The sequence below is a fragment of the Octopus bimaculoides genome, chromosome 5, assembly GCF_046866305.1.
Source record: "Octopus bimaculoides isolate indiv1 chromosome 5, ASM4686630v1, whole genome shotgun sequence".
NCBI classification, from domain to species: domain Eukaryota; kingdom Metazoa; phylum Mollusca; class Cephalopoda; order Octopoda; family Octopodidae; genus Octopus; species Octopus bimaculoides.
In genome coordinates this window covers 102,183,082-102,198,081 of record NC_142932.1, presented here as the reverse complement: position 1 = coordinate 102,198,081, position 15,000 = coordinate 102,183,082, and the positions used below count along the sequence as shown (strand labels likewise).

The 15,000-nt window shown below is 35.1% G+C and overlaps 1 protein-coding gene across 12 annotated transcripts in view; it reads right to left on the bottom strand.

Annotated features, from left to right (window-relative positions):
- LOC106877962 (uncharacterized) overlaps positions 1–15,000 on the bottom strand; it is a 547,541-nt gene that overhangs the window by 352,814 nt on the left and 179,727 nt on the right. For 9 of the 12 annotated variants that reach the window (XR_016242002.1, XM_089352819.1, XM_089352821.1 and 6 more), the window contains one exon: positions 12,361–12,577. The exons of 2 other annotated variants lie outside the window; for them this stretch is intronic. Coding sequence is in view for 9 of the 10 variants with exons in the window: in XM_089352819.1 (XP_089208945.1) it covers positions 12,361–12,430 (70 nt within the window). In the remaining variant the exon portion in view is untranslated. One more of the 12 variants, XM_089352820.1, reaches the window with a different exon arrangement.

The window sequence follows — 15,000 nt, the reverse complement described above, 5'->3', positions numbered from 1 at the left end:
CGGACATATACAAGTATTCTTTCTTTCTCTCTCTCGGAAAACATACATACATGTATCTGTGAGCGTATATATATATATATATATATATATATATATATATATATATATATGACAAGGACCTTTTTGTGTACACAGTCTGTGACAGACCATGTCTGTCTTTGGCTGGCCTCAAATCTCACCTGCGAACCCATGGAAAACAAACTTCAACCAGCTATTCTGATTATATGTCTGTGCACACGTTTGAATGTGATGTGTGCCAGAGGGTTTGCAAATCCAATGGGGATCTGAAAAGACATGCTAGGATCCACAATGAGCAGAACTTACTTGCAGGTATTGGTAGTGCAATTCAGAGGTGCAATCTGTGTGGGTGTATTTTCAAAACACTGTCTGGTTTAAAAAGCCACATCAGACGCCATGAAAGGGCTAAGGTGTAGGTGCAGGAGGTGGTCAAACTCTGTGTAAGGAGTAGACAACCACCATATATATATATAACATATATACATATATGTACATGCATATGTATGTATATTTGTATATATATATATGTATGCATATTATATATATTCTAATAGCTCGGCTATAATTAATTGGACCACTTTAATCAAGATGTAAATATATAAGTAACGGTGGATTTTATTAACCATATTACTCCTTAATGTATTAAACAGTAAATGTTTTTTTAAAACAACGTCGGCATCTGTCTCAAAATATGTTTTTATGGGTCAAATGCCATGCTTGGCGCTACATATCTCCTGGTATACAAACATGTTTTGCCAGTATCAGCCTTTATGAGAGAAGTTGCTAGTTTAATTACATGATTGGTACACAAATGCATTTGAACTATTCTTTAATATACAATGCAATTGTACTATCCATCTACGTGACTGAAAGATTGTAGTCCCACCCATTATATATTTTTAAGGCGTTGATAAATTGTTGATGATCTGCAGATTAATCAACAATCACAATGTCACTTCCCGCTTGTTAATTGGTAAGGGTAAGCCTGATGAGTTGAGAGTTGCGTAAAGTACTACATAATCGCATTCGCGTGGTGAATATTGCATACCTGAGTGTGCTAAGTTTACGTCACAATAAAGACTCCTAATGAAACGATTGTAACAGTAACAGACAAACTATTAGTCGTCTGTGATACACACACACACACACACACACACACACACACACACACACACACACACACACACACACACACACACACATGTATATATATATATATAACGTCTAGATAGAATAGAGACAGCTGATGAAGGGATATTCCAAGGGGCTTTCCGTTTTCCTATGTGTTCGTTCCGTTGTCTGTAGTTTATTGTTCTAACGTCCTGTACCCTGATATGCATGTATATACACATGTAGATGTAAGTATGTACATATATGTGTGTATACATGTATATATATTCTTTGTATTATATATATATATATATATATATATATATTTCGTTTTTGGATTTGGTTTGCAAGATTTTTTATGTGATTTCGTGTGTTGAAGCATATTCCGTTGCGTCTGGGGAGAGTCATTTTCTTATTGTGCCTTAAAATTTAACACACTCACCGGTAAAATTTCCACTTATTTCTTATTTTTATTTTCTTAAAATTTTCGTAGCGTCTTGCAACCTTTTCAATAGTCTTGACTATTGAAAAGGTTGCAAGACGCAACGAAAAGTGTGTTAAATTTTAAGGCACAATAAGAAAATGACTCTCCCCAGACACAACAGTATATATATATATATATATATATATATATATATATATATATATATATATATATATATATATATATATATATATATATATATATATATATACTGTTGTATATACATGCATATCAGGGTACAGGACGTTAGAACAATAAACTACAGACAACGGAACGAACACATAGGAAAACGGAAAGCCCCTTGGAATATCCCTTCATCAGCTGTCTCTATTCTATCTATCAGAGAGGTAATGGTGTCAATATGACCCAAATGTGTCAGGTAATGTTGAGTAAGTGCTATGGATAGACCATAGTTAAGCTGCAGGTTCGGTGATTATGTGAGTAATGAGTCCAATGTAGGTCATATATCAGCATGTATATATTTATATTTTTTGTAATGGTTAAGCAATAGTTAATTTTGACTTTCCTATAACAAAGAGACTTTGAAAAGTGTCTGCTGGGATATCTTATCTAAATTAACTATTGCTTAACCATTTTCTCACACCGTCTCCGATGACAGGGTATAATAAATATCCTGGAAACAGCTGTAAGACCTTCTATTTATAAATGTTCTAAAATATTCACAGCCTTGGTTTTTATCTCATTTTGAAACAAAAAGTATATATATATATATACATATATATATATATATATTATATATATATTATAAGTTAAGGTATCTAAGAGATACCACCATGCTTGAAATATATATATATGTATGTATGTATGTATGTATTTATGTGATATCACAGGGTATTCCACTGATGAAGGCAGAGCATTTCTTATGCAGAACCAGAAATCCGGGATCTGGAATAAACCAGTAATTTTTTGCTAGTTTATTTTTGTCTCTTTGTCTTTTCTCCTGGTGCTGTATGAACATTTAATGTGGTTTTAGAGTCAATGTTTGACTGGTATTTCAAGCATGGTGGTATCTCTTAGATACCCTAAATTATAATATATATATATATATATATATATATATATATATATATATATATATATACTTTTTGTTTCAAAATGTTCTCTTAGATACCCTAAATTATAATTTTTATAATAATTATTACCTCTGAAGCTTTTATTCCCATGCTGGCCACCTGATAAGATCAGTATTTTTAAATAACGATCTCATCCTTATTTATATAAATTTATATATATATATATATATATACACACATATATATATATATATACATACAAGAAAGCATTCATATGTTGTGTTTGTGCATGTATGTGTATGCACGTGTGTGTGTGAGTATCAGTTCATGCTTTCGTGTTTGTGTTGTTTTATGTCTCTTTACGTCGCATTTTACTTATGATTCATTTCTGTGTGGAAGTAAATTTTTCCATTCTCTTTGTTCATATATTTTTTTTATGTGTGTACCTTGGAATCCAGTTAATACTTAAACCCTTGCATTTTTGTGTACTTTATTGAATAGATTAACCTTGTCGATATGCATAAATAACTTATTCTGCTGATCTGCTTATTATTTGTTTCATAATATAGCAAACCGTGGAGGCGCAATGGCCTAGTGGTTAGGGCAGCGGACTCGCGGTCATAGGATCGCGGTTTCGATTCCAAGACCGGGCGTTGTGAGTCTTTATTGAGCGAAAACATCTAAAGCTCCACGAGGCTCCGGAAGGGGATGGTGGCGAACCCTGCTGTACTCGTTCACCACAACTTTCTCTCATTCATACTTTCTGTTTCTGTTGTACCTTTAATTCAAAGGGTTAGCCTTGTCACACACTGTGTTACGCTGAATATCTCCGAGAACTACGTTAACGGTACACGTGTCTGTGGAGTGCTCAGCCACTTGCACGTTAAATTCACGAGCAGGCTGTTCCGTTGATCGGATCAACTGGAAACCTCGACGTCGTAAGCGACGGAGCGCCAACAACAACAACAACTATAGCAAACCAGAAGTGATTTGAAGAAGAAGAAGAAACCCATAATTAAGGAATCTAGGAAATTAAAGAATCGTTTGCAACGGCTAAGCCAGCCATATGAAAGCCTATTGAATGATATTAGAAAGCACGATGCTAAGCATTACAAACTGTGTTTAGTTATCTTCAGATCTCTCCTGCTTGAGTAGACATATCCTCAAATGTTTGTTTTCCAACCATCAACAAGCCGCATTGCTTTCAGGAAAAGTGTAGCTAGGACTACATTATTCAGAATTCATTTTACTTCTTAAAAGGATAACGTATGATTTGAAGCTGATTCTTGTTATTATTTCAAGTGTCACTCATTGGCTCACTTAAGATGATGATGGGGAGGAGAATAAAGAGGACAGGAGAATGATGAAGGGAGTCGTCTTAATGACATAATCGAAATTCGAAATGGTAAGTGGGTGTGGAATTAAGCTTCTTTTCTTTTTACTTGTCACTGGCTCCATTGAATCATCGCAGCAGACACTTTTCAAAGTCTCTTTGTTGCAGGAAAGTCAAAAGTAACCCATTTGCTATATACATAAGATGTTAACATTTATGGTTTATCAGAAAACACAGTTGGAAAAATATCCCAAAATGTCAAACATCTTAGAGCTGATAACATAACACGCGCGCGCGCACACTCACACACACACACACACACATACACACACACACACACACATAGACACACACACATAGATATACATATGCATGTATATATATATATATATATATATATATGTATATATATATATGTATATATATATGTGTATATATATATATATATATATATATATATATATATATATATATATTTATATAATATTAGGGATAAAAATCCAAATTTACAGGTAAAAACTCAATTAAATTCAATTTATTAAAAATTTAAATTAAATTAAGTTTCACAGTATTATATATGTATATATATATATATATATATATATATATATATATATAGTTTTAGGGAAAAGAACCAAGGTTCATGAACTCATCGATGAAAATCCACTGTCACATATAAAAAATTAATAAGTAAAAGCAACAATATATAAGTATAATATAATACAAAGTAAATATCATAAGATAATGATTATATATATATATATATATATATATATATATATATATATATATATATATATATATATATATATATATCTAATATTTCTAAATCTCTCAGAGAGATTTAAGCAGTAGTGGAGCGATAAAGTTGTAGTATATTGTCAACTTAATGTGACAATCCCGATAAGGGAACACACTACTGCCGTTTAGCCCTAGGAAGCTGGACCGCTTCCTGTCGGCCTTGACACAATTACTGTGTCCTTAAGTTTGCAAAGGGGAGACAAGCTCCTCCACCCAGCCTAGCCAGCATTCAGGGACATGTTTCTGAGTCTTTGCCCGTCATCAGCCTGAAGTAGCTTGCCAGCTGGATAGAGAGGCCTGTTTCGCCTTCGCAAACTTATATAAATCATATCTCTAATTTTGCTGATCAGTGAATGAACTTCACTATGATTTATATAAGTTTGCGAAGGCGAAACAGGCTTCTTTAACCAGCTGGCAAGCTACTTCAGGCTGATGACGAGCAAAGACTCAGAAACATGTCCCTGAATGCTGGCTAGGCTGGGTGGAGAAACTTGTCTCCCCCTCGCAAACTTAAGGACACAGTAATTGTGTCAAGGCCGACAGGAAGCGGTCCAGCTTCCTAGGGCTAAACGGCAGTAGTGTGTTCCCTTATTGGGATTGTCACATTAAGTTGACAATATACTACAACTATATATATATATATATATATATATATATATATATATATATATATATATATATATATATATATATATATATATATATATATATATATATGAGAATTGTGACAAAGCATCAAATATCCACTGAGACACATACAACAAGGCAAGTATTGAGTTAGATAGAAAATTCCTCATTCCTTTGGCCTCTCATTGTGGCAAGTTTTCTTCAAACCTATATCATGATACTTTAATTTTCATTTCATCGGGCAATATGCTCGATTTAAAGAGAACGTAGACACGATTCGGATGCCAACGGATCAATGATATGACAGAAGGCTTACTTTCATGTTGATGGCAAGCAGAACTAGTCAGTATATTTCCGAATGTTACCCCAATAAAATCATTAAGTCTGAAATAAGCTAGAAAAGAAAGAAACTCGGATGTTATTGAGTAATAGAAACTCCTTTGAGTGGAAACAGATTGAATATGTTGATATGATAAAAAAAGAGAAAAACTTCAATAGAACCGTTTTCAGTAATATCAAAACACTAAAAATAAACTAAGATATAAACATATTTGCTGTCAGCTTTAAACTGAATGAAATAAACAGATTGTCGTTGCAACAACACTAAAAATGTCCTTAGGAAACAGAAAATACGAACTGAAGAGTAATTTGTACAGACACTATATACCTAGACAATAAAGAGACAAAACTTTGACAAAACTGGCAAAAAGTGTGATAAAATCTAAAGAATATTGGCAACACAACTATTTTAAAAACAGTTGTATAAGAGAGTTTTATAATCCGTTATAACGCAAGCAGTTTATGCAGTTTCATTCAAAGCAGAATGATGGAAAGTAATACTTAAAATACGAGATAATTTAACACCAAACGTATATTATAGAAAACAAACTCACTAGCAGCGGTAGATTACTAAGCATAGTGTGAACTCTTTTGCTAGGTAATACAAAATGCAAAACCAAGCAGTGGCTCTCATGGCTTCTGATCTTAACGGATTGGAAGTGTTATCATGTACATTGTTTTGCCTTGGTATAAAAGATGCGCAACAGTAAATATTCTGTCCAATGCCATAGATGGTGACGTTTCTCTAAAAGAAATGGAGGAACTTTTAAAATACGAAGACCTGGAAATAGAGGTAACTCGAATGTGGAGCCTAAAAACAGAAACAATTCCTATCATTGTAGGTACATTAGGTATGATAAAAAAAAGCATTCAGACAAATACATAACAAAAACACCAGAACTTGCAAGTATATAGAACGTACAGAAAATAGCACTACTAGGAACCCATACATCCTACGTAAGATACTTTCAATACAGCGGAAATAAGAGCGCCACAACAAACCAGAGCACAACAAACCAAACCACAGTGCTGCGCTTGGTAGTGCTGTAAAAACACATGATGAATATAAGACTACTGAATAATAATAATAATAATAATAATAATAATAATAATAATAATAATAATAATAATAATAATAATAATAATAATAATAATAATAATAATGAAAATGATGATGATAATAATAACTGAACAGAAATAAGCAGTTCGAGGAGAACAGATTATTCAAAAATAACCCGAAGCAATTCTTCCGAACGTTAAAAGGTAATGGGGAAAATGGAGAAAATGTTGTCTCCTGATGCAAATCAAGCCAAGGAGTTCTGGAGCGGATTATAGGGAAACAATGTGGTACATGAAAGGGATGCAATGTGGATAGGAACTATCAAGACAGAATTACAAAAAGGAAAGAAACAAAGGAATATTGCCATAAGCACAGGTGATGTGAAAGAACAAGTAGGTAAAGTGCCTAATTGGAAAGCCTTCGCACCAGATGGGATTCACGGCTTCTGGCTGAAGAGATGCCACGCGGTGCAAGAAAGACTAGCATCCCAATTGAATGAGTGTATCCAGAAAGGTACAGTCCCAGCGTGGATGGTGGCTGGGAAGACAGAAGAAAGGGGAATATTGTGAGAAACTACTGTCCCATAGCATGTCTAAACATAATCTGGAAGATACTCACTGGAATATGTGCGGCAAAGACATACACTTTCCTGGCACAGGAAGAAATACTATCAAGGGAACGAAAAGAATGTAGGAAGAGTTCTCAGGGTAGCAAGGATCAAGTGGTCATCGATAAAATAGTTTTGAGGCATTGTAAAAAAACATCCTACGAACATGTCTATGGCTTGGATTTACTTTAAGAAGGCATATGATATGATGTCTCATTCTTGGATCGTTGAATGCCTGGAGATGTTTGGTGTTCCTGACAACATCGCAAATTTTCTGATGCATAGCATGAAAGAGGGGAAAACCAAATTGTACTCAAGTAATGTATTCCTTGGAGAAGTTAATATTAAAAGGGGAATCTTCCAAGGAGACTCGTGTTCTCCGTTACTTTTTGTAATTGCACTAACGCCCATAACAATGACACTTAGGAAAGTTAAGATGTGTTACCGATGTGGGAAGAAAGGCCCATCATTGAATTATCTTCTGTTTATGGATAACCTGAAATTGTCTAAGAAATCTGAAAAATAGATAGATTCCTTAACAAAAACTCATCAGAAGTGTGGTAGACGAACTAAACGGCTTAGACAGAAAGACAAGGAAGGTACTAACGAGATATGGGTCACTCCACCCCAAAAGTGACACAGACAATTGAATTATCTTCTGTTTATGGATAACCTGAAATTGTCTAAGAAATCTGAAAAATAGATAGATTCCTTAACAAAAACTCATCAGAAGTGTGGTAGACGAACTAAACGGCTTAGACAGAAAGACAAGGAAGGTACTAACGAGATATGGGTCACTCCACCCCAAAAGTGACACAGACAGACGGTATGTACCAAGAAAAACAGGGGGAAGAGGACTTATTGGGTGCGAACACAGCATTAAAGCAGAAGAAAACAACATAGCATGGTATGTGAAAAGTGCCAAAGAATAGCTATTACTAGAAGTAAGAAGATCAGGTTTGTGTAAGATGAAAGACTGCAAAGATAATGCAGGATACAAGAAATTGAAAACGAATGAACCTGAAAACAGATGGGTAAAGAAAAGAATGCATGGTCAATTTCATAGGGATGTTGAAGATAAGACAGACAGAGAAAAAAGATGGCTGTGGATGACTAAAAGTGATTCAAAACCGGAAACGGAGGCTCTAATCTGTGCTACCCAAGAGAATGCATGAAGAACAAACTACATAAAATACAGAACAGACAACACAGCAGAAAGTGATAAGTGCAGAATCTGTGGACAAAACAGTGAAACCGTATGGCATATTACCAGCCTATGTACGCCACTAGCCCCGAAGGAATATAAGAGACGCCGCGACAATATAGCCAGGCTTGTCCATTGGACACTTTGCAACAAATATGGACTTGACAGAGCAAAAGATTGGTACGACCACAAACCTGAAGGCATTGTCGAAAATATAAATGCAAAGATCCTATGGAATTTTATGATTCAGTGCAACCATGAGATAGAGATTAGGAAGCCAGACATAGTCTTACTTCAGAAAGAAAACAAACTATGCTGGATCATAGATATGGCATGCCCAGCTGACAACATGGTATGCGATAAGGAAGAAAGAAAAGTTGAGAGATATGACAGGTTAGCTTGGGAAGTTAAGCAGTTGCGGTCGATGAAAAAGGTAGCAGTAGTACCAATAATTGTCGGAGCAATGGCAACAGTGAGCGAAAATCTCGAGAAGTACGTGGAACAAATAGGGGCTGCAATAAGGGCGTAATACCTGCAGAAAACAGGACTGCTTGGAACCGCCCGAATACTCCGGAAGGTGCTCGAAAAATAAGAGGTGTTACCTTAGTTCACTGGTAGTGAACAACTGACACTGTAGTACATCTCCAGCGTTAGAAGCTGTGCAAAGGCAATAATAATAAAAAATCTGCCAGTATAGTAGAAAATAAAGACAGTACTGTTCTTTGGGATTTTAGCTTCCAAAGTGATCGTGTTAATCAGACCAATAGTGCAGAGGTTGTGGTGCGGACCTTGAAATAGAGATCTCAAAAATGTGGAGAAAACAACTGTACTTGTAATCATCCTAGTTTTGGTGAGAATACCGAAAAGAACTTTTAAACAATATACCGGGAAGCCTCAAGGTATCAGAACTACCGCAGTTATTCACATAAGTATTGCCCTCATCCTTAGAAAACATTGTCAACTTGAAAGCATGTGATTCCATTAGAGCGCAACGAAAAAATTGAAATATTAAAAATTGTAACAAAATTTTAGTTCTCAGATTCTGGCCTCCTTCCATACACTGTATATCATTATCAATCATATATAACAGCCATAGTAAAATGTCCACCTTGCAGGTACTTGAGGCTTCTGGGTGCAACCTAGAACAGCCCAGATAAAACAAAGCAACAAAAAAATAAGATAATAATAATAATCATGATGATGATGTTGATAACAATATAAAAACAATCCTTTCTATTATAGGCACAAGGCCTGAATTTTGTGGGTAGAGGACTGGTCGATTACATCGACTCCAGTGTTTCACTGGTACTTAATTTATTGATCCCGAAAGGATGAAAAGTAAAGTCGACCTCGGCGGAATTTGAACTCTACAACAACAACAACAACAACAATAATAATAATAATATGTAACATATACATGTACACCGGATTTGAACAATGCAACAATAAATTTAAACGAATCCCAGTCCTTGATTTGTACTTTATTTTACAGAACTTCAAGAATGAAGGGGAAAATTGGTCAGTGAATTTGAACTCAAAACATACAGCAAACTGCAATGGCCCCATAATTTTAGCCAATGTTCTATTAATTATGCAACTCCACGGTGTTTGGGAATCTCAATAAATCTCAATAAATATCAAAGTGAAAGAAACTGGTATTCATTGGCTAAATACCCTTAAAAAAAGAGGAATGGTATGAGGTCTTCTGAAGGAAATGGTAACGAATTCTAACTCTTTTCACTCGAACGATTCTTCAAACATTGCAGCTTTCATCTCATTGCGCATAGGTGCAGCGAAGGAGCTCATTGCAGTCACTTTTCTACGACGCCTTTTGAAGATGATAAACGACTGATAAGACAAAGAATATTGAACTCACTGATTTTGATAACAATAGCCAGTTGATAACATTACCCTTAACTATGATAAGTAGTTTCTAATGTATTAATAATTACATTGGGTTTATCGATATATTTTAGTCCATTCAGTTTATCTTTACCTCTTTATATATACATAAAAAAGAGGCCTAAGATTTTTCGAGTGGGCTTATATAGGGTTTGTGGTATCCTTATACATTTTCACGGCTGTGTTAATGAAGTAATTGAAGTGAAATGGCTTCATCCGGGAATCAAAATGAGTTTCTCACCGCAATCTTACCGGAAAGTCATCTGCTATCAATAATAGCTTCTTTTGGATAGACACAAAACCATTTCATGTTTTAGGTGAGTCATTTGTTTATATATAGTCATGTGTTTCTAACCAATTATACTAATTGTAATGGAACTGAAGATGATTTGACTCTATAATACTTTGCTGGGTGTTACTAAGTTCGTTTGGCCATATAGACTCCGATGCCTCTATATTTAGTCAAAGAGGTGGACAACCTAAAATGTCAGTTTTTACTGTCAATTATAGTGCTTTTGTTATTAACAACTAAGGACAGACAGCTTTGTAAACCTTAGCCGAATTTGTCATCATAATCTAGAATTACACAACTAAATAATGGTTTCAAATATTGGCACAAGAGCAGCAATTTTACGAAGAAGGGGCCTGTCTATTACATGAACCCCAGTGCTCAAGTGACTCTGATTTTACCGACTTCAGTAGTATGAAAAAAAATGTTAACCTCGGCATCATTTGGACTCTGAAGCATTTAAATGCTCTGAAACATTTTGTCCGATACTCTAACGGTTCTGCCAACCCATCACTTTAACAAAATTAAAGAATTTCAGATGTTCAACATGGTATTCTGCTATTTCTACAAAATACTTTCTTGTTGATAATAATTTCTAGCTTTGTCACAGAGTACACGTTTTGAAAGACAGCACACAGTCAATTTATATCGACTACCTAGGGTCTTGATGGGTACTTATTTTATCAATGAAGGAACCTCTACGTTGTTGCTGAACCTGCTGAATACTGTAACCAAAAATATCAATACAACTTCACATCCGAGAAAAAATCTGCTATTTGATATCGTTCTGTGAAAAGTGTAGGAAGGTTAAACTAGAATATGTTTTGATGAAAGGTTTCCTTGATCGGGGCTTCGACCTAAACAATAATAATAATAACAACATTGACTCTGGACGAGGGGAAATCAAAGTCCATTCTCAGTGCAATTTCCTTGATCTTAGATTATAAAAGAACGTAACTACATACCGAAAGTTATTTTAACTGGTGGTTTGCCGTTGTCATTTGCACACCTCTTTGTAAATAATGGTTTGTTCATTGGTAGATGGAAAATATTTGAAGCTGAAGTGATAACGGCAACTGAATCGAATGTCGCTTATTTTATTGACTTTCAGAGAGAGAAAGAGAGAGAGAGAGAGAGAGAGAGAGAGAGAGAGAGAGAGAGAGAGAGAGAGAGAGAGAGAGAGGGGGGGGGGGCTTACTGCAGCAGGATTCTAACCGGATATATGGACTAGTTGAGATAGATACTGTAGTGTATTTCTTTCTTTCGATGCACTACGTTTCGTTTCTCTTATTTTGATTAGTGAATAAATAATTATATTTAAAATATGCTCCGGGCCTGAAATTTCAGAGGAAGATGTTAGTCTATTTACTCGAATTCAATACATGATTGTTGTTTTATTTAATCGAACCCGGAGAAAGATAAAGGCAAAGTTGACTTGGGATGGATTTGAACTCAGAATGTAAATAATTTGAAAAAATACGGCATGGTTTTTTTTTTCGATGCTCTAACGATGCTGCCTTTTTGCATATCAATGAGAAGAATGATTTCTTACATTGGTTCAATGTCAGCTCTCGTCCAGAAGATCTGGGATCAAATGCGTTCCAGCTGCGACCATCTTGCATTTTTGTACACCAGAGAAGTTATCATCCAATGTATTCTTTTCTATTTATGACAGAAAAGCGGGATTTGAGGGGGATTTGTTAGCTATTTCTAGCGGGTCGAACGACTGCGTAGCGATTCATTCATTAACGCGGCACAAAGTCGATAATCTGTAAGAGAAATGTATAAAGAATTGAATCGACTGAGGTATATTACTGCTTTTCAAAGTGCTAAATGAAAGGACCCTAACGTGCGCACTCGACCTGCTAGAAACAAATATTATTAGTGTTGTAATAATGTAAAAAATATTAACGATTTAAACATTATTAGTGTTGTAATAATAAACTACCACAAGATTAAAATAAAAATTAGACAAGTACAAGCCAGTGAGCTTAAGAACAAGCTACAAATGAATGCGATTTATAAATTCGAATGCATACGTACATGATGCAAACTTCACGACTACAACTATTACATTGGTTACAAAACCTACAACACTCCTTTCGACTCATGTACTTCTAGTAAGGAGCAATTGCAATGAACTATCATGTCCTATCATGCAAAAGAAGCTAACCTGTCATATCTCTCGACTTTTCTTTCTTCCTTATCGCATACCATGTTGTCAGCTGGGCATGCAATATCTATGATCCAGCACAGTTTGCTTTCTTTCTCAATTAAGACTATGTCCAGGTTCCTATTCTCTATCTTATGGCTGCACTGAATAATAAAATCCCATAGGATCTTTGCATTTCCATTTTCGATGATGCCTTCAGGTTTGTGGTCGTACCAATTTTTTGCTCTGTCAAGTCCATACTTGTTGCAATGTGTCCAATGGACAAGCCTGGCTATATTGTCATAGCGTCTCTTATATTCCTTCGGGGCTAGTGGCGTACATTGGCTGTAATATGCCATACGGTTTCACTGTTTTGTCCACAGATTCTGCACTTATCACTTTCTGCTGTGTTGTCTGTTCTGTATTTTATGTAGTTTGTTCTTCATGCATTCTCTTGGGTAGCACAGATTAGAGCCTCCATTTCCGGTTTTAAATCACTTTTAGTCATCTACAGCCATCTTTTTTTCTCTGTCTCTCTTATCTTCAACATCCCTATGAAATTGACCATGCATTCTTTTCTTTACCCATTTATTTTCAAACTCATTAGTTTTCAATTTCTTGTATAGTGCTTTATCTTTGCAATCTTTCGTCTTGCACAAGCCTGACCTTCCTACTTCTAATAATAACGGTTATGTGGCATTTTTTACATACCATGCTATGTTGTTTTCTCCTGCTTTAATGCTGTGTTCGCATCCAAGAAGTTCTCTTCTCCCTGTTTTTCTTGGTACATACAGTCTGTCTGTGTCACTTTTTGGGTGGAGTGACCCATATCTCGTTAGCACCTTCCTTGTCTTCCTTGTAATTTCTGTCTCCATGAATTTATCCATTTCCAGTATCTCCAAGATACTTGGGGATACTTTGTTTTTGTCTTGAGGTTCCACATTTTGCCAATTTTTATTTCAAGATCTCTATATTTGATCAGTTTTTGGTAGGTCTTGATAAACACATTTATATCGATTGAAACAGTCATATCAATGAAGAGGCATGATTTTTGTCTGAAATCCTTCAACATAATGTCTGGTATATTTACATCTATCTTTCTGTCAGTTTGGGCAGTAGAGTTTCAAAGGAGTGAGATGTGATCATTTAAAAGCACTTGAAGTGGTTTGTGTTTCCGTCAGTTTCTCTCATGGGGCAGGTCCAGGTCCTTGCAAATTACCCAGCGAATATACTGTGCTGCTCTATTATGCCAGTTGAGATACTCTGTAGATACAAGAATGTTGCACATGGAGACAACACGAGCGATGGTTTCAGCCTGTTCTTTACATAAACGACGTGATGGGCTACTACTGTTCATTAATATGTTGGCCTGATAGTTTCTTGTAGGTAGGCACTGATCCTAGGTTGCTATGATGAACCCTTCTTTCTCTTTGATTTTCAGCCAGAAGAAGCTAACCATTAATGGGTAAAGGCTTTGTCAATATCAGCATTATTAGCTCTCTTCAGGTATTTGACATTTCGAGGTTTTCTTTGCCATTTATCAGTGAGAATATCTAGGGAAGCAGTTGAGCAAGGTTTTTCATACATTTTATTATTATTATTATTATTATTATTATTATTATTATTATTATTATTATTATTATTATTATTATTATTATTATCATTATTATTTGGTTCTTTCTTTTTTTTCTTTCAATTTCGTGTCTATTTCTTACCGAGTGTTTTCTTGACATCGAGGACAATGGAACTCACTGTATACATTGATATGCCATTACAGTAAACATACATTATTATCCACGTCGGGTGAAATGCTTAAGATTATTTCGCCCCTCGCTGCATTGTGTGTTCAAATTCCGAAGACGTCGACTTTGCCTTTCATCCCTACTGGGTCAATAAGTTAAGTAGCAGTGAAACACTGCGGTCAATGTAATCGACTGTCCCCTCCTTCAAAATTTCAGGCCTTGTAGCTATAGTAGAAAGGATTATTATTAATATTATTATTATTATTATTATTATTATTATTATTATTATTATTATTAT